At 40.4% G+C, this 17,126-nt stretch overlaps 1 protein-coding gene across 1 annotated transcript in view; it reads left to right on the plus strand.

Annotated features, from left to right (window-relative positions):
* LOC124722244 (F-box protein At5g06550) overlaps window positions 1-16,750 on the plus strand; it is a 610,244-nt gene extending 593,494 nt beyond the window's left edge. Inside the window, exon 6 of the mRNA XM_047247434.1 lies at window positions 16,313-16,750. Within this exon, the coding sequence (XP_047103390.1) occupies window positions 16,313-16,398 (86 nt within the window). The 3' untranslated portion in view covers window positions 16,399-16,750. The remainder of the gene's footprint in view (window positions 1-16,312) is intronic.
* The last annotated feature ends 376 nt before the right edge of the window (window positions 16,751-17,126 follow it).

Raw genomic sequence — 17,126 nt, forward strand, 5'->3', positions numbered from 1 at the left:
ATAAATTAATGAGAGATGGTACTGATTCTCCATGGTACACAAAACAGGTCAGAATACAGTTGCAGAAGCAACAAATAAAGTATGCAAATTTAAAAGAATGCAATATCCCCACGATTGGTGAAGTTTTACAGAAGCTCGACACTCCATGCGATATTCTTTTAAAGTTTCCACAACGAAACTACCTCTCAAGATCTGGCACAAAACCCAAAGAGATTGTGGTCACATGCAAAGTACACCAGTGGCAAGACACAATCAATACCCTCACTGCATCATAGTAATGTTAATGTTAATGATGACAGTGCCACTAAAGTGGAGTCACTAAACACAGTTTTCTGGTATTCATTCACCAAAAAAGACAAAGTAAATATTCAGAAACTCAAATGAAAAAAAAAAATGGTTCAAATGGCTCTGAGCACTATGGGACTCAACTGCTGTGGTCATTAGTCCCCTAGAACTTAGAACTACTTAAACCTAACTAACCTAAGGACATCACACACATCCATGCCCGAGGCAGGATTCGAAGCTGCGACCGTAGCAGTCGCACGGTTCCGGACTGCGCGCCTAGAACCGCGAGACCACCGCGGCCGGCCAAACTCAAATGAAGACCAACTGCCAACATGAGTAACTTGGATGTAGATATCCTCGGTATAGCAAAGCAGCTTAAATCATTTAATAAAGACGAGGCCTCTGGTCCAGAATGTATATCAATTAGGGTTCTCTCAGAGTATGCTGATAGAATAGCTCCCATACTCAGCAGTCATGTACCACCACTCCCTCATCAAAAGATCCGTACCTAAAGACTGGATAGTTGCACGGGTCACACAAACACTTAAGAAAGGGAATAAGAGTAATTTGCTGAATTACAGACCCTTATCACTAATGTTTATTTGTTGTAGGATTTTGGAAAATATTGTATGTTTAAACAATATGAATTATATTGAAGAAAACAAAATTTATTGACCAATAACAACAATGGATTCAGAAAATATCGTTCTTATGGAACACAACTAGATCTTTATTCTCACAAAGTAATGAGTGGCCGGCCGGAGTGGCCGAGCGGTTCTAGGCGCTACAGTCTCGAACCGAGCGACCGCTACGGTCGCAGGTTCGAATCCTGCCTCGGGCATGGATGTGTGTGATGTCCTTAGGTTAGTTATGTTTAATTAGTTCTGATTCTGAGTTCTAGGCGACTAATGACGTCAGTGCTCGGAGCCTTTTTTTTTTTTTTTTTTTGAGTAATGAGTCCTATCAACAGGGAAATATGGAAATTTGTGGTAAGTTCCTATGCGACCAAACTGTCGAGGTCGTCGGTCCCTCGGCTTACACATTACTTAATCTAACTTAAACTTACACTAAGGACAACACACAAAGCCATGCCCGAGGGAGGACTCGAACCTCCGACGGAGGGGACCCGCGCAAACAGTGGCACGGCGCCCTAGACCACGCCGGCTTTTCAAATTGATTCCGTAACTTTTTGATCTCCAGAAGGCTTTTTACACCATTTCTCACAAGCGACTTCTAATCAGATTGTATGCACCTCAGTTGTGCGAATGGATTCATGATTCCCTGTCATAAAGATCACAGTTTGCAGTAACTGATGGACGGTCATCAAACAAAAGTGATATCTGGCGTTCTCAAAGGAAGTGTTACAGGCTTTCTGCCGTTATCTATATAAATGATTTAAGAGAGAATTCGGGTGGTCCTCTTAGACTGTTTGCAGATAGTTCTGCCATTTACCATCTTGTAAAGTTAACAGAAGATCAAAACCAATTGCAAAATGATTTAGACGAGATATCTGCGTGGTGCAAAAAGTTACAATTTACTGTAAATAATGATAAGTGTGAAGTCATCCACATGAGTTCTAAAATGAATCCATTGAATTTCGGTTACACAATAAATCACACAAATCTGAAGGCTGTGAATTCAACTAAATACTTATGGATTACAATTACGAATAACGTAAAGTGGAACGATCACCTACACCAACATCTACATCTACACCTACATCTACACCTACATCTTCATTTACATAGGATACTTTGCAAATCGCACTTAAGTGCCTGGCAGGGGGCTCATCGAACCACGTCCATAATATTCCCTATTATTCCCCTCTCGAACAGTGCGCGGAAAAAACGAACATTGTATCTTTCAGCATGAGCTCTGATTTCACTTATTTTATTATGATGATCGTTTCTCCCTGTGCAGGTCATCACCACTGAAATATTTTCGCATTCCGAAAGGAAAGTTGGTGATCGAAAGTTTGTGAGAAGATTCCGCAGCAACGAAAAAATCCTTTTTTTTAAATTGTGTCCTTCACAAATCCTGTATCATGTACATGACAGACTCTCCCCTGATGCGCGATAATAGAAAACATGCTGCTCTTCTTTGAACTTACAAGACGTACGCCGTTAGCCCTATCTGGTAAGGATCCCAGACTGCGCAGCAGTACTCCAAAAGAAGATGGGCAACAGTAGTGTAGGCAGTCTCTTTAGTAGATATGTTACATTTTCTAACTGCCTTATCAATAAAACGCAGTCTTTGATTTGCCTTCCCCCAACATTTTCTGTGTGTTCTTTCAATTTAAATTGTTCGTAATTGAAATTCCTAGGTATTTAGTTGAATTTACTGCCTTTAGATTAGACTGATTTATTGTGTAACCGAAGTTTAACGGATTCCTTTTAGCACTCGTGTGAATGACGTCACACTTTTCATTATTTAGGGTCAATTGTCAATTTTCGGACCATTCAAATACCTTTTCTAAATCGTTTTGCAATTTGTTTTGAACTTCTGATGAGTTTACTAGACGATAAACGACAGCATCATCTGCAAACAACCTAAGACGGCTGCTCAGATTGTCTCATAGGTCGTGCATATAGATAAAGAAAGGGCAGAGGCCCTATAACACTACCTTGGGCAACGCCAGAAATCACTTCTGTTTTACTCGACGACATTCCGTCAATACTACGAACTGTGACCTCTCTGACGGAATCACGAATCCAGTTACATAACTGAGACGATATTCCATAAGCACACAATTTTACTACAAGCCGCTTATGTGGTACAGTGTAAAAAATCTTTTGGAAATCTGGAAATACGGAATCAATTTGAAATCTCTTGTCAATAACACTCAACACTTCGTTTGTGTAAAGAGGTAATTGTGTTTCACGAGAACGATGCTTTCTAAATCCGTGTTGACTGTGTGGGAATAAACCGTTCTCTTCGAGGCAATACATAATGTTCGAACACAGTATATGTTCCAAAATCCTGCTGCATATCGACCTTAGTGATACGGGCCTGTAATGAAGTGGATTACTCCTTTTTTGAATATTACTCCTTTTTTGAATATTGGTGTGACCTGTGCAACTTTCCAGGCTTTACGTACGGACTTTTCATCGAGTGAGCGGTTGTATACAGGGTGTTACAAAAAGGTAAGGCCAAACTTTCAGGAAGCATTCCTCACGCACAAAGAAAGAAAATATGTTATGTGGACATGTGTCCGGAAACGCTTAATTTCCATGTTAGAGCTCATTTTATTACTTCTCTTCAAATCACATTAATCATGGAATGGAAACACACAGCAACATAACGTGCCAGCGTGACTTCAAACACTTTGTTACAGGAAATGTTCAAAATGTCCTCCGTTAGCGAGGATAAATGCATCCACCCTCCGTCGCATGGAATCCCTGATGCGCTGATGCATCCCTGGAGAATGGCGTATTGTATCACAGCCGTCCACAATACGAGCACGAAGAGTCTCTACATTTGGTACCGGGGTTGCGTAGACACGAGCTTTCAAATGCCCCCATAAATGAAAGTCAAGAGGGTTGAGGTCAGGAGAGCGTGGAGGCCATGGAAATGGTCCGCCTCTACCAATCCATCGGTCACCGAATCTGTTGTTGAGAAGCGTACGAACACTTCGACTGAAATGTGCAGGATCTCCATCGTGCATGAACCACATGTTGTGTCGTACTTGTACAGGCACATGTTCTAGCAGCACAGGTAGAGTATCCAGTATGAAATCATGATAACGTGCTCCAATGAGCGTAGGTGGAAGAAACTAAAATGAGCTCTAACATGGAAATTAAGCGTTTCCGGGCACATGTCCACATAACATCTTTTCTTTATTTGTGTGTGAGGAATGTTTCCCGAAAGTTTGGCCGTACCTTTTTGTAACACCCTTATAACTGTTAAGTATCGAGCTATTGCATTAGCATACTCTGATAAGAAACTAATTGGTATACGGTGTGGACGAGAAGACTTGCTTGTGTTAAATGATTTAAGTTGCTTCGCTACTCCGAGGGTATGTATTTCTAAGTTACTCATGCTGGCAGCTGTTCTTGGTTCGAATTCTGAAATATTTACTTCGTCTCCTTTTGCAGAAGAATTTCGAAAGGATGTGTTCTGTAAATCTGCTTTCGCAGAACTGTCGACGAATGACGATAGTATTTCCATTGCCATCGTGCGGAGAAGACAATGACAGTGTCTTGCCACTAGCATACTTTACATATGATCTGAATCTCTCTGGATTTTCTGCCAGGTTTCGAGATAAAGTTTCGTTGTGGAAACTGTTATAAGCATTTCGCATTGATTTCCGCGCTAAATTGCGAGCTTCTGTAAAAGGTCACCAATCTTGGAGGTTTTGGGTTCGTATAAATTTGGCTTTTTTTTTTCGTTGCTTCTGCAACCATGTTCTGACACACTGGTCTACACTTATACCGATAATTCGAAAGGAGTGGAGATTGTCTCTCAGGAAGGCGTCAAGCGAATTTTTATCTACTTTTTTTTAATAGGTATATTTTTCGTTTAGTTTGGAGGATTTGGGCGTTACAATATTGAGTCTCTCTACGACAACTCTGTGTTCACTAATACTTGTATCCGTTTTGACGCTCGTTATTACCTCAGAATTATTTGTTGCTAAGAGGTCAAGTGTGTTCTAACAACTGTTTACTATTCGTGTGGGCTCATGAACTAGTTGCTCGAAATGAGTTTCACAGAATGCGTTAAGCACAATTTCGAATGATGTTTATGCCTATCTCCGGGTTTAAATATGGATTTTCACCAACATGTCGAGGTTAAATTAAAGTCACCACCAACTATAATTGCATGAGCACGGGTTTGAAATATGACTCAAGTTTTCTTTGAACCTTTCAGCAACAGTATCATCTGAGTTTGGAGGTCGGTAAAAGGATCCAATTAATATTTAATTCCGGTTGCCAAGAATGACCTACCCATACTAACTTACACAAACTATCTGCTACAATTTCGCTACAAGATAAACTGCTTCTAACAGCAACAAACACGCTACCGCCAACTGTGTTTAGCGTATCCTTTCGGAACACCTTTAGGCTCTTCGCAAAGATTTCGGCTGATCTTACATCCACCTCCGGCTTTAGCCTACTTTCAGTACCTATAACGATTTAAGCATCAGTGCTTTCTATTAGCACTTGGAGGTCTGGTACTTTCCCAACACAACTACGACAATTTGCAACTATTATACCGATGGTTCCTGTATCTACGCTCTCCCTATGTTCGACCTACACCCTTTGAGACTGAATCACTTCTTGTATTTCCCCAAGACCCTCTAACCGAAAAAAGGTCCAGTCCACGCCACACAGGCCCTGGTACCCATGTAGCTGCCTCCTGCGTGTAGTGGACTCCTGACCTATTCAGCGGAATCAGAAACCCAACCACCCTATGGCCCAAAGTCGAGGAATCTGCAGACTACACAGTCGCAGAAACGTCTGAGCCTCTGATTCAGACCCTCCACTCGGCTCTGTACCGAAGGTCAGCAATCAGTCATGTCGGCTATGATGCAAATGGTGAACTTTGCTTTCATCTCGGAAGCAAGACTGGCAGCCTTTAGCACTTCTGTTAGCCACTTGAAACCAGAGAGAATCTCTTCAGATCCAAAGTGACACACATCATTGCTACTGATGTGAGTCACAACCTGCAATTGGCTGCATCCTGTGATCTTCATGGTGTCCGGAAGGACCCTTTCCACAGTCTGGAATGACTCCATCTGGTATGCAGACGGAGTACACTTAGACTTCCTTCCTCTCCTTGGCAGCCATGTCCCTAAGGGGCTCCAAAACACGCCTGGCATTGGTGCTCCCAACTATCAATAATCCCATTCTCTGTAATTGCCCAGATCTTGGAGGCTCAGAGGTTCCCTCTGAAAATGGACAAGCGACTGCATTTGGGTGAGGGACAGTGTCGGCCACAGCAGCTGTTTGTCAGACTAACCGGAGTGGACTTAAGTGTGGCCTCCTGGGAAGTCTTTCGCCGCCTGTCACACCCTGAGACAACCTCCCACTCAACCACAGGTGAGTGGTCAATCTCAGTGCGAGGAGTAACTGGTCTGGTCCCCGGTGCAGGCCGATCGGCGGACTCAGACATGCTGAACGTCCGTTGGATCCGCACGGCCTGCCCACAACAGTGATGCCCATCCACAGCAGCTTCAAGCTGTGTAATTGAAGCCATCACAGCTTGGAGCTGAGGACAAAGTGTCACCAACTCGGCTCGCATCCACACACTGCCATCACAGTGCCTATCCATATTGAAGATCGTCGAAAACTACACTACACAAACAAGGACAATTGACATGCACTATGGAGCTCTACTATGGACACACAGTAAAACGCAAGAACTGTGTCCAATAAATCAGATTAACACTCATAGGTTCAAAAACTTAACTATCAAAGCACACAGATGAGACTAAATAATTCGCCCCTGACTAGGAAGTTGTGTGTAAAAAAATCGGTTTACTTTCCGACGCAAACGAACACGCGAGAACTGCGTCTATTAAATATTAAATCAACACGCAGAAACTCAAGAAACTAAACTACAAAAGCACACAGATGAAATTATACAATTCGCTCCTGGTCAGGAACTCGTAAAATGTCACAACAGCAGTTACTTCTCTATGGCTGTTAATGTCTTTGCTGGTTGCTGCTGAATGACTAGCTGACTAACACCAACAAGCAGTCACTAGCTAGATATTTTGTGGGAAAAGCGAACCAAAGAATGTGATTTATTGCCAGACAAACAAAAAATGCAACAGATCTGCTAAAGAGACTGCCTACACTACACTTGTCTGTCCTTTTCTAGAATACTGCTGTGCAGTGTGGGATCTGCATCAGATAGGATGGACAGAGGACACTGAAAAGTTCAAAGAAGGGCAGCTCATTTTGTATTATCGTGAAACAAGGGGCGCGTGCCATCAATATGGTACACGAACTGGGGAGGAAACCATTAAAACAAAGGCGTTTTTAGTTGCAACAGGATTTTGTCATGAACTTTCAGTCACCAACTCTCTCCTCCAGATGCGAAAATATGTTGTTGGTGCCCATCTGCATAAAGCAAAATGATCATAATAATAAAATAATAGAAGTCAGAGCTTGTATGGGAAGATTTAAGTGTTAGTTTCTTCCATACACTGTTCGAGAGTGGAACTGTAGAGAAATAGCTTGAAGGTGGTTGAATGAACACTCTGCCAGGGACTTAATTGTGAATTGTAGAGTAATCATTTAGATGTAATGCATAACTGGTTTCTAGGTTCTATGTCTTATGTGACTGTCAAACTTGTGACAAACCATGGTGTCCTTATCAAATGAAACACACCCAGTTCGGTAAGATGACATGAAGTTTATATTTCATTTTATAACACATTAAAAGTAAAAAATAGGCTCAGATAGGCTGTAAGAAGATTAATCATCATATACCGATACATGAATTTCATTTTCTTTCGAACTTGTAGGGACTCCTAATTTCCAGCTTTATGACTGACGACAACTTTTAGAGACCATTCCACAAGGAAACAGAACATCAGCCTGAACAACATATATCTATATCAACACAGATACTCCACAAGCCACTGTACAGTGTGTGGAGGAGGGTACCCTGTACCACTACTTGTCATTTCCTTTCCTGTTCCAGTCGCAAATAGAGTTGGGGAAAAACGACAGTCTATATGCCTCCATATGAGCCCTACTTTCTCGTATCTTATCTTCATGGTCCTATTACATGGTCTATGCTGGCTGCAGTAAAATCGTTTGGCAGTCAGCTTCAAATGCCAGTTCTCTAAATTTTCACAATAGTGTTTTTCAAAAAGGACATCACCTTCCTCCAGAGATTCCCATTTGAGTTCCTGAAGCATCTCTGTAACACATACGTGTTATTTGAACCTACTGGTAACAAATCTAGCAGCCTGCCTCTGAATTGCTTTGATATCTTCCATCAATCTGACCTGACACAGTTTCCAAACACTCAAGCAGTACTCAAGAATAGGATGCACCAGCGTCATATATGCAGTCTCCTTTCAAGTTGACCAATCTTTCCTAAAAGTATCCAAATAAACTGAAGTCAGCCGTTCGCCTTCCCTGCCACAGTTCTCAGATCCTCATATCAGCTCACATTGCTTTGCAACATTACATCGAGATATTTAAATGACTTGACTGTGTCAATCAGGACACTGGTAATACTGTATCCAAACATTACAGATTTGATCTTCCTATCGATCCACACTAAATTACATTTTTCCACATTTATGGCTAGTTGCCATTCATCACACCAACTGTGGTGGCTGAGCGGTTCTAGGCGCTCCAGTCCGGAACTGCACTACTGCTACGGTCGCAGGTTCGAATCCTGCCTCGGACATGGTTGTGTGTGATGGATGTCCTTAGGTTAGTTAGGTTTAATTAGTTCTAAGTCTAGGGGACTGATGACCTAAGATGTTAAGTCTCATAGTGCTTAGAGCCATTTTTTGTCTTTTATCTTCCTACAGTCACTCAACTTTGACATCTTACTGTACACCACTGCATCATCAGCAAACAACTGCAGACTGCTGCTCACCCTGTCTGCCAAATCATTTATGTATATAGAGAACAACATAGATCCTATCACACTTCCCCTGGGGCACTCCTGACGTAATCCTTGTCTTTGATGAACACTCGTCATCGAGGACAACATGCTGGGTTCCATTTTTTAAGAAGTATTCAAGGTACTCACATATCTGTAAATTTATTCCATGTACTTGTACCTTCATTAATACCCTGCAGTGGGACATTGTGTCAAATGCTTTCCTGAAATCTAGAAATATGGAATACGCCCATTGCCCTTCATCCATAGGTCTTAGTATAACATGTGAGAAAAGGGCAAGCCGAGTTTTGCACTAGCAGTGCTTTCTAAAATCATGTTGATTCGTAGTCATAAGCTTCTCAGTCTCAAGAAAGTTTATTATATTCAAACTGAGAATATGTTCAAGGACTCTGCAGTAAACAGAAGCTGGAATATTGGTCTGTAATTTTGCAAGTCCATTCTTGTACCCTTCTTATATATCAGGGCAACATCTCTGGTTATGATACTGTGCAAGAGAACTTTTCACTTAAGATCTGGTTTAATGTTTTATTGTTGACTTCAACCCTCAGAGTCAAATAATTGCTACTAGTTTCACAAATATAGAACCTTATTTAGTTTTGCCAGTGGCTGTTGTATTTTGACCCTTGTTTGGAACTTTACTTTGGGGGAAGATTATTTGAAGATTCTAGTTATCCTCATTCAGTGGTGTCTCACAAAAAATAATCATTAAATCCTCCACAAACAATGAATCTACACATAATGCAACATAATTTTATTAATCATCTCATGAATTGCTTGATGAAGCTTAAGGTGTTTCTGGCAGAACCTATCCTTAACTCTGTGTTTTTGATATACAACCACTTCCCCTTTCCCATTCCTAGTACTGATATTAGAAGTGTATCTTTTTGTTTATGTGGCTTCTTATGTTTCATTGAAGATTCTAATGAGTGCTCTTCCAGAGAAATTGTTTCATCAAAGGTGTAATATTATTCCTCGCAAGTAGCTGTTTCAACTGCAACCAGACTTACTATGCATTGCCTTCCTTTTAAATAAATCTCATTTCTTGCCCTCATTCATAAAGGCCTGGTGTAAACACTGGAAATCACTAGTATAGGATTGATGCTGTTTTAGTTGATAGATATGTCATGTGGCTAGGGCCTCCCGTCGGGTGGACCATTCACCTGGTGAAAGTCTTTTGAGTTGACGCCACTTTAGCGAGTGGCATGTCGAGTTTTAGTTGATCTGGACGCTTCTGGCAAGTAACCCTGTTACTAGACTCTCAATTGCCATACAGAGTGGCCATGTGGTTCGAGGCGCCATGTCACGGATTGCACAGCCCCTCCCGCAGGAGGTTCGAGTCCTCCCTCAGGCATGGGTGTGTGTGTGTTGTTCTTACCATAAGTTAGTTTAAGTAGTGTGTAAGTCTACAGCCCAATGAACTCAGCAGTTTGGTCCCTTAGGCTCTCACACACATTTGAACATTTTTTGCAACTGCTCTCATAGTAAGATGGGTTGCCATTTCTAAATAGCAGTCCATAAATTCTTTGCATTTTCTTTTCTTACTGTTAAACTTCATCTGTGATCATTCGATTACAAGCCCTCACCCACTTTTACTCTCAGATATTTGTATGACATAACATATAAATTGTGGTTCATTAATCCTATAGCCAAAATATATTGAAGTTAGAAAAAAATGTAGAATTGTCCATTTCACAAAATTTGTCACTGGTTTCAAAACTTGTCAGCAGACTGAAATCATGTCATTATAAAACTAGATGTCTACACAGTTCCCTGTTGAACAAGCTTTGTCAGTCACACTATGTACAAGGTATCTGACATCATGTGAATAGTGAGGTGGTTGTGTTTCACTATGAACACCTGAAATTTCAATGTCTGTTAAGGGATCTCCATGTATGTTAACATTCCATGTTCTTCCTACTAAGACATTCATGTTCTACTGTTAGTGTGGATGGTGAGGGAGGAGGGTAGGAGGGTGGAGACAGAGAGGGGGGGAGTGTAGTGGGAGAGGGGAGAGGGGTGGGAGGAGAGAGAGAGAGAGAGAGAGAGAGAGAGAGAGAGAGAGAGAGAGAGAGAGAGAGAAGCATGGGGTATTGGGGAGGTTGGACAAGGAGTGTAAGGGAAATGTGACAGGAAGTGATTAAGTAAGAGATTTCTAGTGTGTGGAACATTTATATGACTGCAGTAGCAGGTGAGGGAACCACTAGGAGGAGTGTTGGGAGAAAAACAACTGGGGGTATAAATGGAAGGTGGAGGATATAGAGGTTGGTTGAGCTCCAATGAAGCAATCTCCACTCTTTTGGAAGGAAGGAAGGAATATTGGGTTTAAGGTCCCACATTGACATCGAGATCATTAGATATGGAGCATAAGCTTGGATTGTGTCAATGACGGGAAAGGAAATTGGCCATGCCCTTTGAAAGGAAGGATCCTGGCATTTGGCTGGAGCGACTTAGGGAAATCACGGAAAACCTAAATCTGGATGGCCAGATGTGGATTTGAAATGTCATCCTCCCAATTGTGTGTCAATTGTGCTAACCACACCCTTTTGAACAAGGGCCATAAACCTACTTCACTAACCAGTTTCTTAACCAGCTATTAGGTCCTGTGTGTTTACCGTTGTACTGCTTTTCAGTGTCAGTGTCACTTCCTTCTACAATTTCCCCATGACAAAGATTTTACCACCACTGAACGTTATATAGTATTATCTCTCCCAACTCTGATTTTACTACAAAAGAGTGTGTGTGGTGGGGTGGGGGATGGGGGGGGGGGGGAGTTGGGGAGGGGGGAGGGGGGTCAAATAACTAACAGATGAGATTGCATAGGAAATTCCCAATTCTCTCTACATGGCTAGTGCAGAGAATACTTTACTTGATGGATACTGCTTCATAATATCCTAATTAATTTTAGAAAGAAAAGTTAGCTGTTTTAAGTCTTAGTGATTCTTCTCAGTTTTTAACAATACTTCTTACACTATGGGATCAGTTGCATCTTTGTTCATTTCCTAATCATAACCTTATTTTGCCATAAGTGGTACACCCTTTACATTGAAGGACTCTTACCTGCATAATAGGAAGCAATGAGAGTCCTATTAACAAATGACAACAATAGAGTACATACAAACACGGACAGAATAAAGAGATTTTGTGTGATTTCTCTCTTCTTTGCAATAGTATAACCTGGCATTTTGACCAATGGGATGCAATATCTACCTAACATAAGGGTTATTTCATTTTTTCTTACATCAGATGTACACTATTGTATTTCTTATTATCTCCTCATCTCATGTTCTGAATAAAAGAATGCCTAACAATGTTTACATGACAGCAAACAAGGTCTTGTGGATGCAGAAAAGAAAACGGATTTATAGTAGTAATAAGATATATACTACTGTTATATTAACCCAAAGTACACTACTGCCCATTAAAATTGCTACATCAAGAAGAAATGCAGATGATAAATGGGTGTTCATTGGACAAATATATTATACTAGAACTGACATGTGATTACATTTTCACGCAATTTGGGTGCATAGATCCTGAGAAATCAATACCCAGAACAACCACCTCTGGCCGTAATAACGGCCTTGATATGCCTGGGCATTGAGTCAAATAGAGCTTGGATGGCGTGTACAGATACAGCTGCCCATGCAGCTTCAACACAATACCACAGTTCATCAGGAGTAGTGACTGGCATATTGTGACGAGCCAGTTGCTCGGCCACCACTGACCACACATTTTCAATTGGTGAGAGATCTGGAGAATGTGCTGGACAGGGCAGCAGTCGAACATTTTGTGTATCCAGAAAGGCTGTACAGGACCTGCAACATGCGGTCGTGCAGTATCCTGCTGAAATGTAGGGTTTCACAGGGATCGAATGAAGGGTAGAGCCACGGGTCGTAGCACATCTTAAATGTAACATCCACTGTTCAAAGTGCCGTCAATGCGAACAAGAGGTGACCGAGACGTGTAATCAGTGGCACCCCATACCATCATGCCAGGTGATACGCCAGTATGGCGATGACGAATACATGCTTCCAATGTGCGTTCACCGCGATGTCACCAAACACTGTTCCGACCGTCATGATGCTGTAAACAGAACCTGGATTCATCCGAAAAAATGACAGTTTGCCATTTGTGCACCCAGGTTCGTCGATGAGTACACCATCTCCGAGCTGATAGTCCATGCTGCTGCAAGCATCATCGAACTGTTTGTGCCTATCGTTGTTGTCTTGCAAATGTCCCCATCTGTTGACTCAGGGATCAAGACGTGGCTGCACAATCCATTACAGCCATGCGGATAAGATGCCTGTCATCTTGACTGCTAGTGATATGAGGCCGTCAGTATCCAGCACAGCGTTCCGTCACTCCTGAACCCATCGATTCCATATTCTGCTAACAGTCATTGAATCTCAACCAACACAAGCAGCAATGTTGTGATATGATAAACCGCAATTGCAATAGGCTACAATCTGACCTTTATCAAAGTCGGGAACATGATGGTACGCATTTCTCCTCCCTACACGAGGCATCACAACAACGTTTCACCAGGCAATGCCAGTCTACTGCTGTTTGTGTATGAGAGATTGGTTGGAAACTTTCCTCATGTCAGCATGTTGTAGGTGTCACCACCGGCGCCAGTCTTGTGTGAATGCTCTGACAAGCTAATCATTTGCATATCACAGCATCTTCTTCCTGTCGGTTAAATTTTGTGTCTGTAGAATGTCATCTTTGTGGTGTAGCAATTTTTATGGCCAGTAGTGTAAATACTTCTATGATGCTGCCAAACCTAGTAATTAACTTATTTGCTGGCATTACAGAACTTATGCTAACTTATAGTTTCAAAATCTATCACCAGAGAAGAGGTTGAAAAAGTATTAAGAGAAGTGAAAGAATAGTACTCAGCAAGGATGCATAGCATTCCTGTGCTAGTTCTATTAAAGTAAGAGCATGGGTTAATGTCTTGTTCACTATAAAAACATTAGAGATAAGCTGCAGTTTCAGATTGGATACAGATTGGAGAAGAAATCAGCTGTGGCCTTTTAAAAGAAATTATCCTGTTATTGACTGCAAGTGATGTAAGGAAACCACAGGAAACTCAGTTTAGGATGTCTGAGAGGGATCTGAATCCCATTTCTTGTACATGCAAGTGCATTGTATTGGCCACTGCACCATCTCATTAACTTATAAGTTCGAAATAGTGTGCGCCAAATGTAACACCACCAATAACACATTTACATAACTCATCCTTATAAACAAGCACCTGCACCCAGTTAATGAATTCATATAAAGTCTTTCCTGTGTTGGAAAAGGGTGAGAAAGACCACATGGCTGATAACTATATGCTGTTGACTATTTCCTGTAATATGTCTGAAGTTTTAGAGAAAAGTGTACATAAATAACAACAAAATTTCTAGGTAAATATGAAATGCTATTTGTATCACAGTGTCTAGAAGGGCAAAAGTCTAGAAGTCTAGAAGGACAAAATCACAGCAGTATACAAATGTTTCAACATTATGTTAAATTTTAAGTACATTGCCCAAGTACATACATGGCAGCACTCTAAGAAATGAATCAATTCATTCCTTTAGTCATGAACAATTAGTATCATTGACTTACATTGGTCACATCCAAAAGCCAAATACTGAAATACCATAAAGTGAGTTGCACCACTAATCTAAATAATAGGAGTGCCTTCGCTTTCTCTCCTACAGCATATTAAGAACGTGAATGTAAATATGGATGCAAATAAAAGTTCTTTTGCTGACCACAGCAAAGCATGTCAGTGCTGTAACTGGTTTGCCCACAAACAGTTAATTAAAAATGTATGTGATGTATTACAGGGTGCAAGATGTGTTTTGTGTTAACTCTTTACACACACACACACACACACACACACACACACACACACACACACACACACACACACACACACACACACTTTTTTCCTTCCTCATAAAAAGGTTTCATGTGTGTTTCTTAGTGTGATGACTACTGACATCATTGGATGGTGGTTGTTCTAATTATTTTTCTAGTGTTTAACATCATAAGTGACTGTCATTATCAGCGTGTGAACTTGTATTACTTTTGCAGTTTTTATATTTAGTGCTGTATTATTTCAAAATTATGTTTGTTTCTTAATCATAAATAGTCGCTGTAAACATCTATTTATAACAGCATCTATGACAACTTCCTGGAAAATCCCTTAATAACTATGGTATTTCAGCTGGTCTTCTACAATTTTTTTCTGCAGTAATAAATTATTTGAGGATCATTAGGGTACATCATCAACACACTAATAATCAAATTTTAACCAATATCTCTATGAACATAAGGTTCACAAAACTAAAACATGTGGGATTTTCCCATTTCTTTCAGAGTTATTTTGATTATGAACAGTGCCAGTATATCAGAAATAATGAAGGAATACTAACCTGCATGCAATTTTTTCTCTCTTTTTCCAGTCTCATCACTGTTGGTATGTAATGGTTCTTTATGCATACGTATGTAGATATTACTAACACTTTGTTTTTTTTCCCCAGTTGAATTCATATTGTGTGACAATGTTCTTCACATTTTCACTTTTCCTTAAGTTAGGACACAACACAATGGCATACTGACACATCTTGCTATAGGCACCCTTTAATCACAGGAAAATGAACCGAAGTGATGTACGAAGGGATGCTGAAAATTAATGCCTCTGAATTTCTTATGTGAAAAGTCTTAAAAGCTTTTTAAATAAAACAAACATTATTAACATTCTATATCTTTATTCTGCATGTCTACATGTTTATTTCTCAACATAGTCACCCTGACGACAAACACATTTGTCCCAACAACTCTGTAAAACTTTTGAGTTTGTTGATGGAGACTCAGTCTTGCCTCTGCTTGCACTGCTTCATCACTTTCAGAGTGAAGCAAAAAGGAAGACTACAGTCCAACATCCCATAAACATTGAGGTCATTCAAGTCAAAGTGAAATCCTTGAAGATGGTGTTTAAATTTTGGGAACAGACGAAAATTGGATGGGACCAAATCAGTGCTGTATGGCAGAAGATCAGATTGTTGCACATGTCACAGCACTTGTATGTGATCTGCAAGTGTCATGCTGAAGGAATGTGTGCTCCATGTGTGGACAAAATCTTCAAATTCAAAACTTGATTACAGCATGCTGTTTCTCACGCACACATTAAGTTACACACCGCCATGTTATACACTACAGTGTGGAGCTCTCTAGCAGCAGCGGGCTGAAAATGTACAGACATTAAGTATAAACATGCAGAATGTGAATAATGTTTGTTTTGTTTAAAAAGCTTTAAGAGTTTTCACATGAAAAAAATTCATAAACATTACTCTTCACATAACGGACAGAAGCATATCCATACTTTTCTATATGAAAGTACTGTCAGTGCCCATAATCCTACTTTTTTCTTCTGTTTCAGTTATCCTTGACACCAATCGATGGTACCACAAGACACTGATTGTTTCAAATGAGATGAGTATTACAATTGGCGCAGAGTATGATTAGAGTAATAGGAAAATGGAGATACTTAATGCTGTTGCACTAACTCCATGTGCTTATATATCACGGTAAAGCGTAACAGCTCCCATTACTTATAATGCATCTCACACAACACAAGAAAGTTATGAAATCAGTTCCAAAAGCAAATTTTATAGAAATTATTCATTTAGATTTTACCATTTGTTAGAACAAACTTCTGGCTTTTGTTCATGCTGACTGATCTCAAAAATATGCATGTCATATTTAAATATTGTGTATCTTACATGCAACTGATGAACTGTATTTTTAGTAATATTTAAGTTCTTATGAACATATTTAACTTAAGTCAGTTACTGTGATAATCATTTAGTTTTTCTTTCTTTGATAATTAGCATTAATGTTTACCAAGTCATACCAAATATTTGTTACTGTACTTGTGTGTAAAATATATTGTATTAAATAAATGCATTGAAATAAAATTCAACAATGTTATTCGCTACTTTATTTATGAATTTGATGTTTCCAAGTTCATTTTCCACAGTGAAGAATCCTCTAATGGCATCCAATCCCAGGAGTGGAAAGACCTACCCTAGGGGGAAAAAAGGAAAGGTATACCTGTCCTTTTTTCCCCCTAGGGTAGGTCTTTCCGCTCCCGGGATTGGAATGACTCCTTACCCTCTCCCTTAAAACCCACATCCTCTCGTCTTTCCCTCTCCTTCTCTCTTTCCTGATGAAGCAACCGTTGGTTGCGAAAG

Source organism: Schistocerca piceifrons, chromosome X (assembly GCF_021461385.2).
Source record: "Schistocerca piceifrons isolate TAMUIC-IGC-003096 chromosome X, iqSchPice1.1, whole genome shotgun sequence".
Taxonomy (NCBI): Eukaryota; Metazoa; Arthropoda; class Insecta; order Orthoptera; family Acrididae; genus Schistocerca; species Schistocerca piceifrons.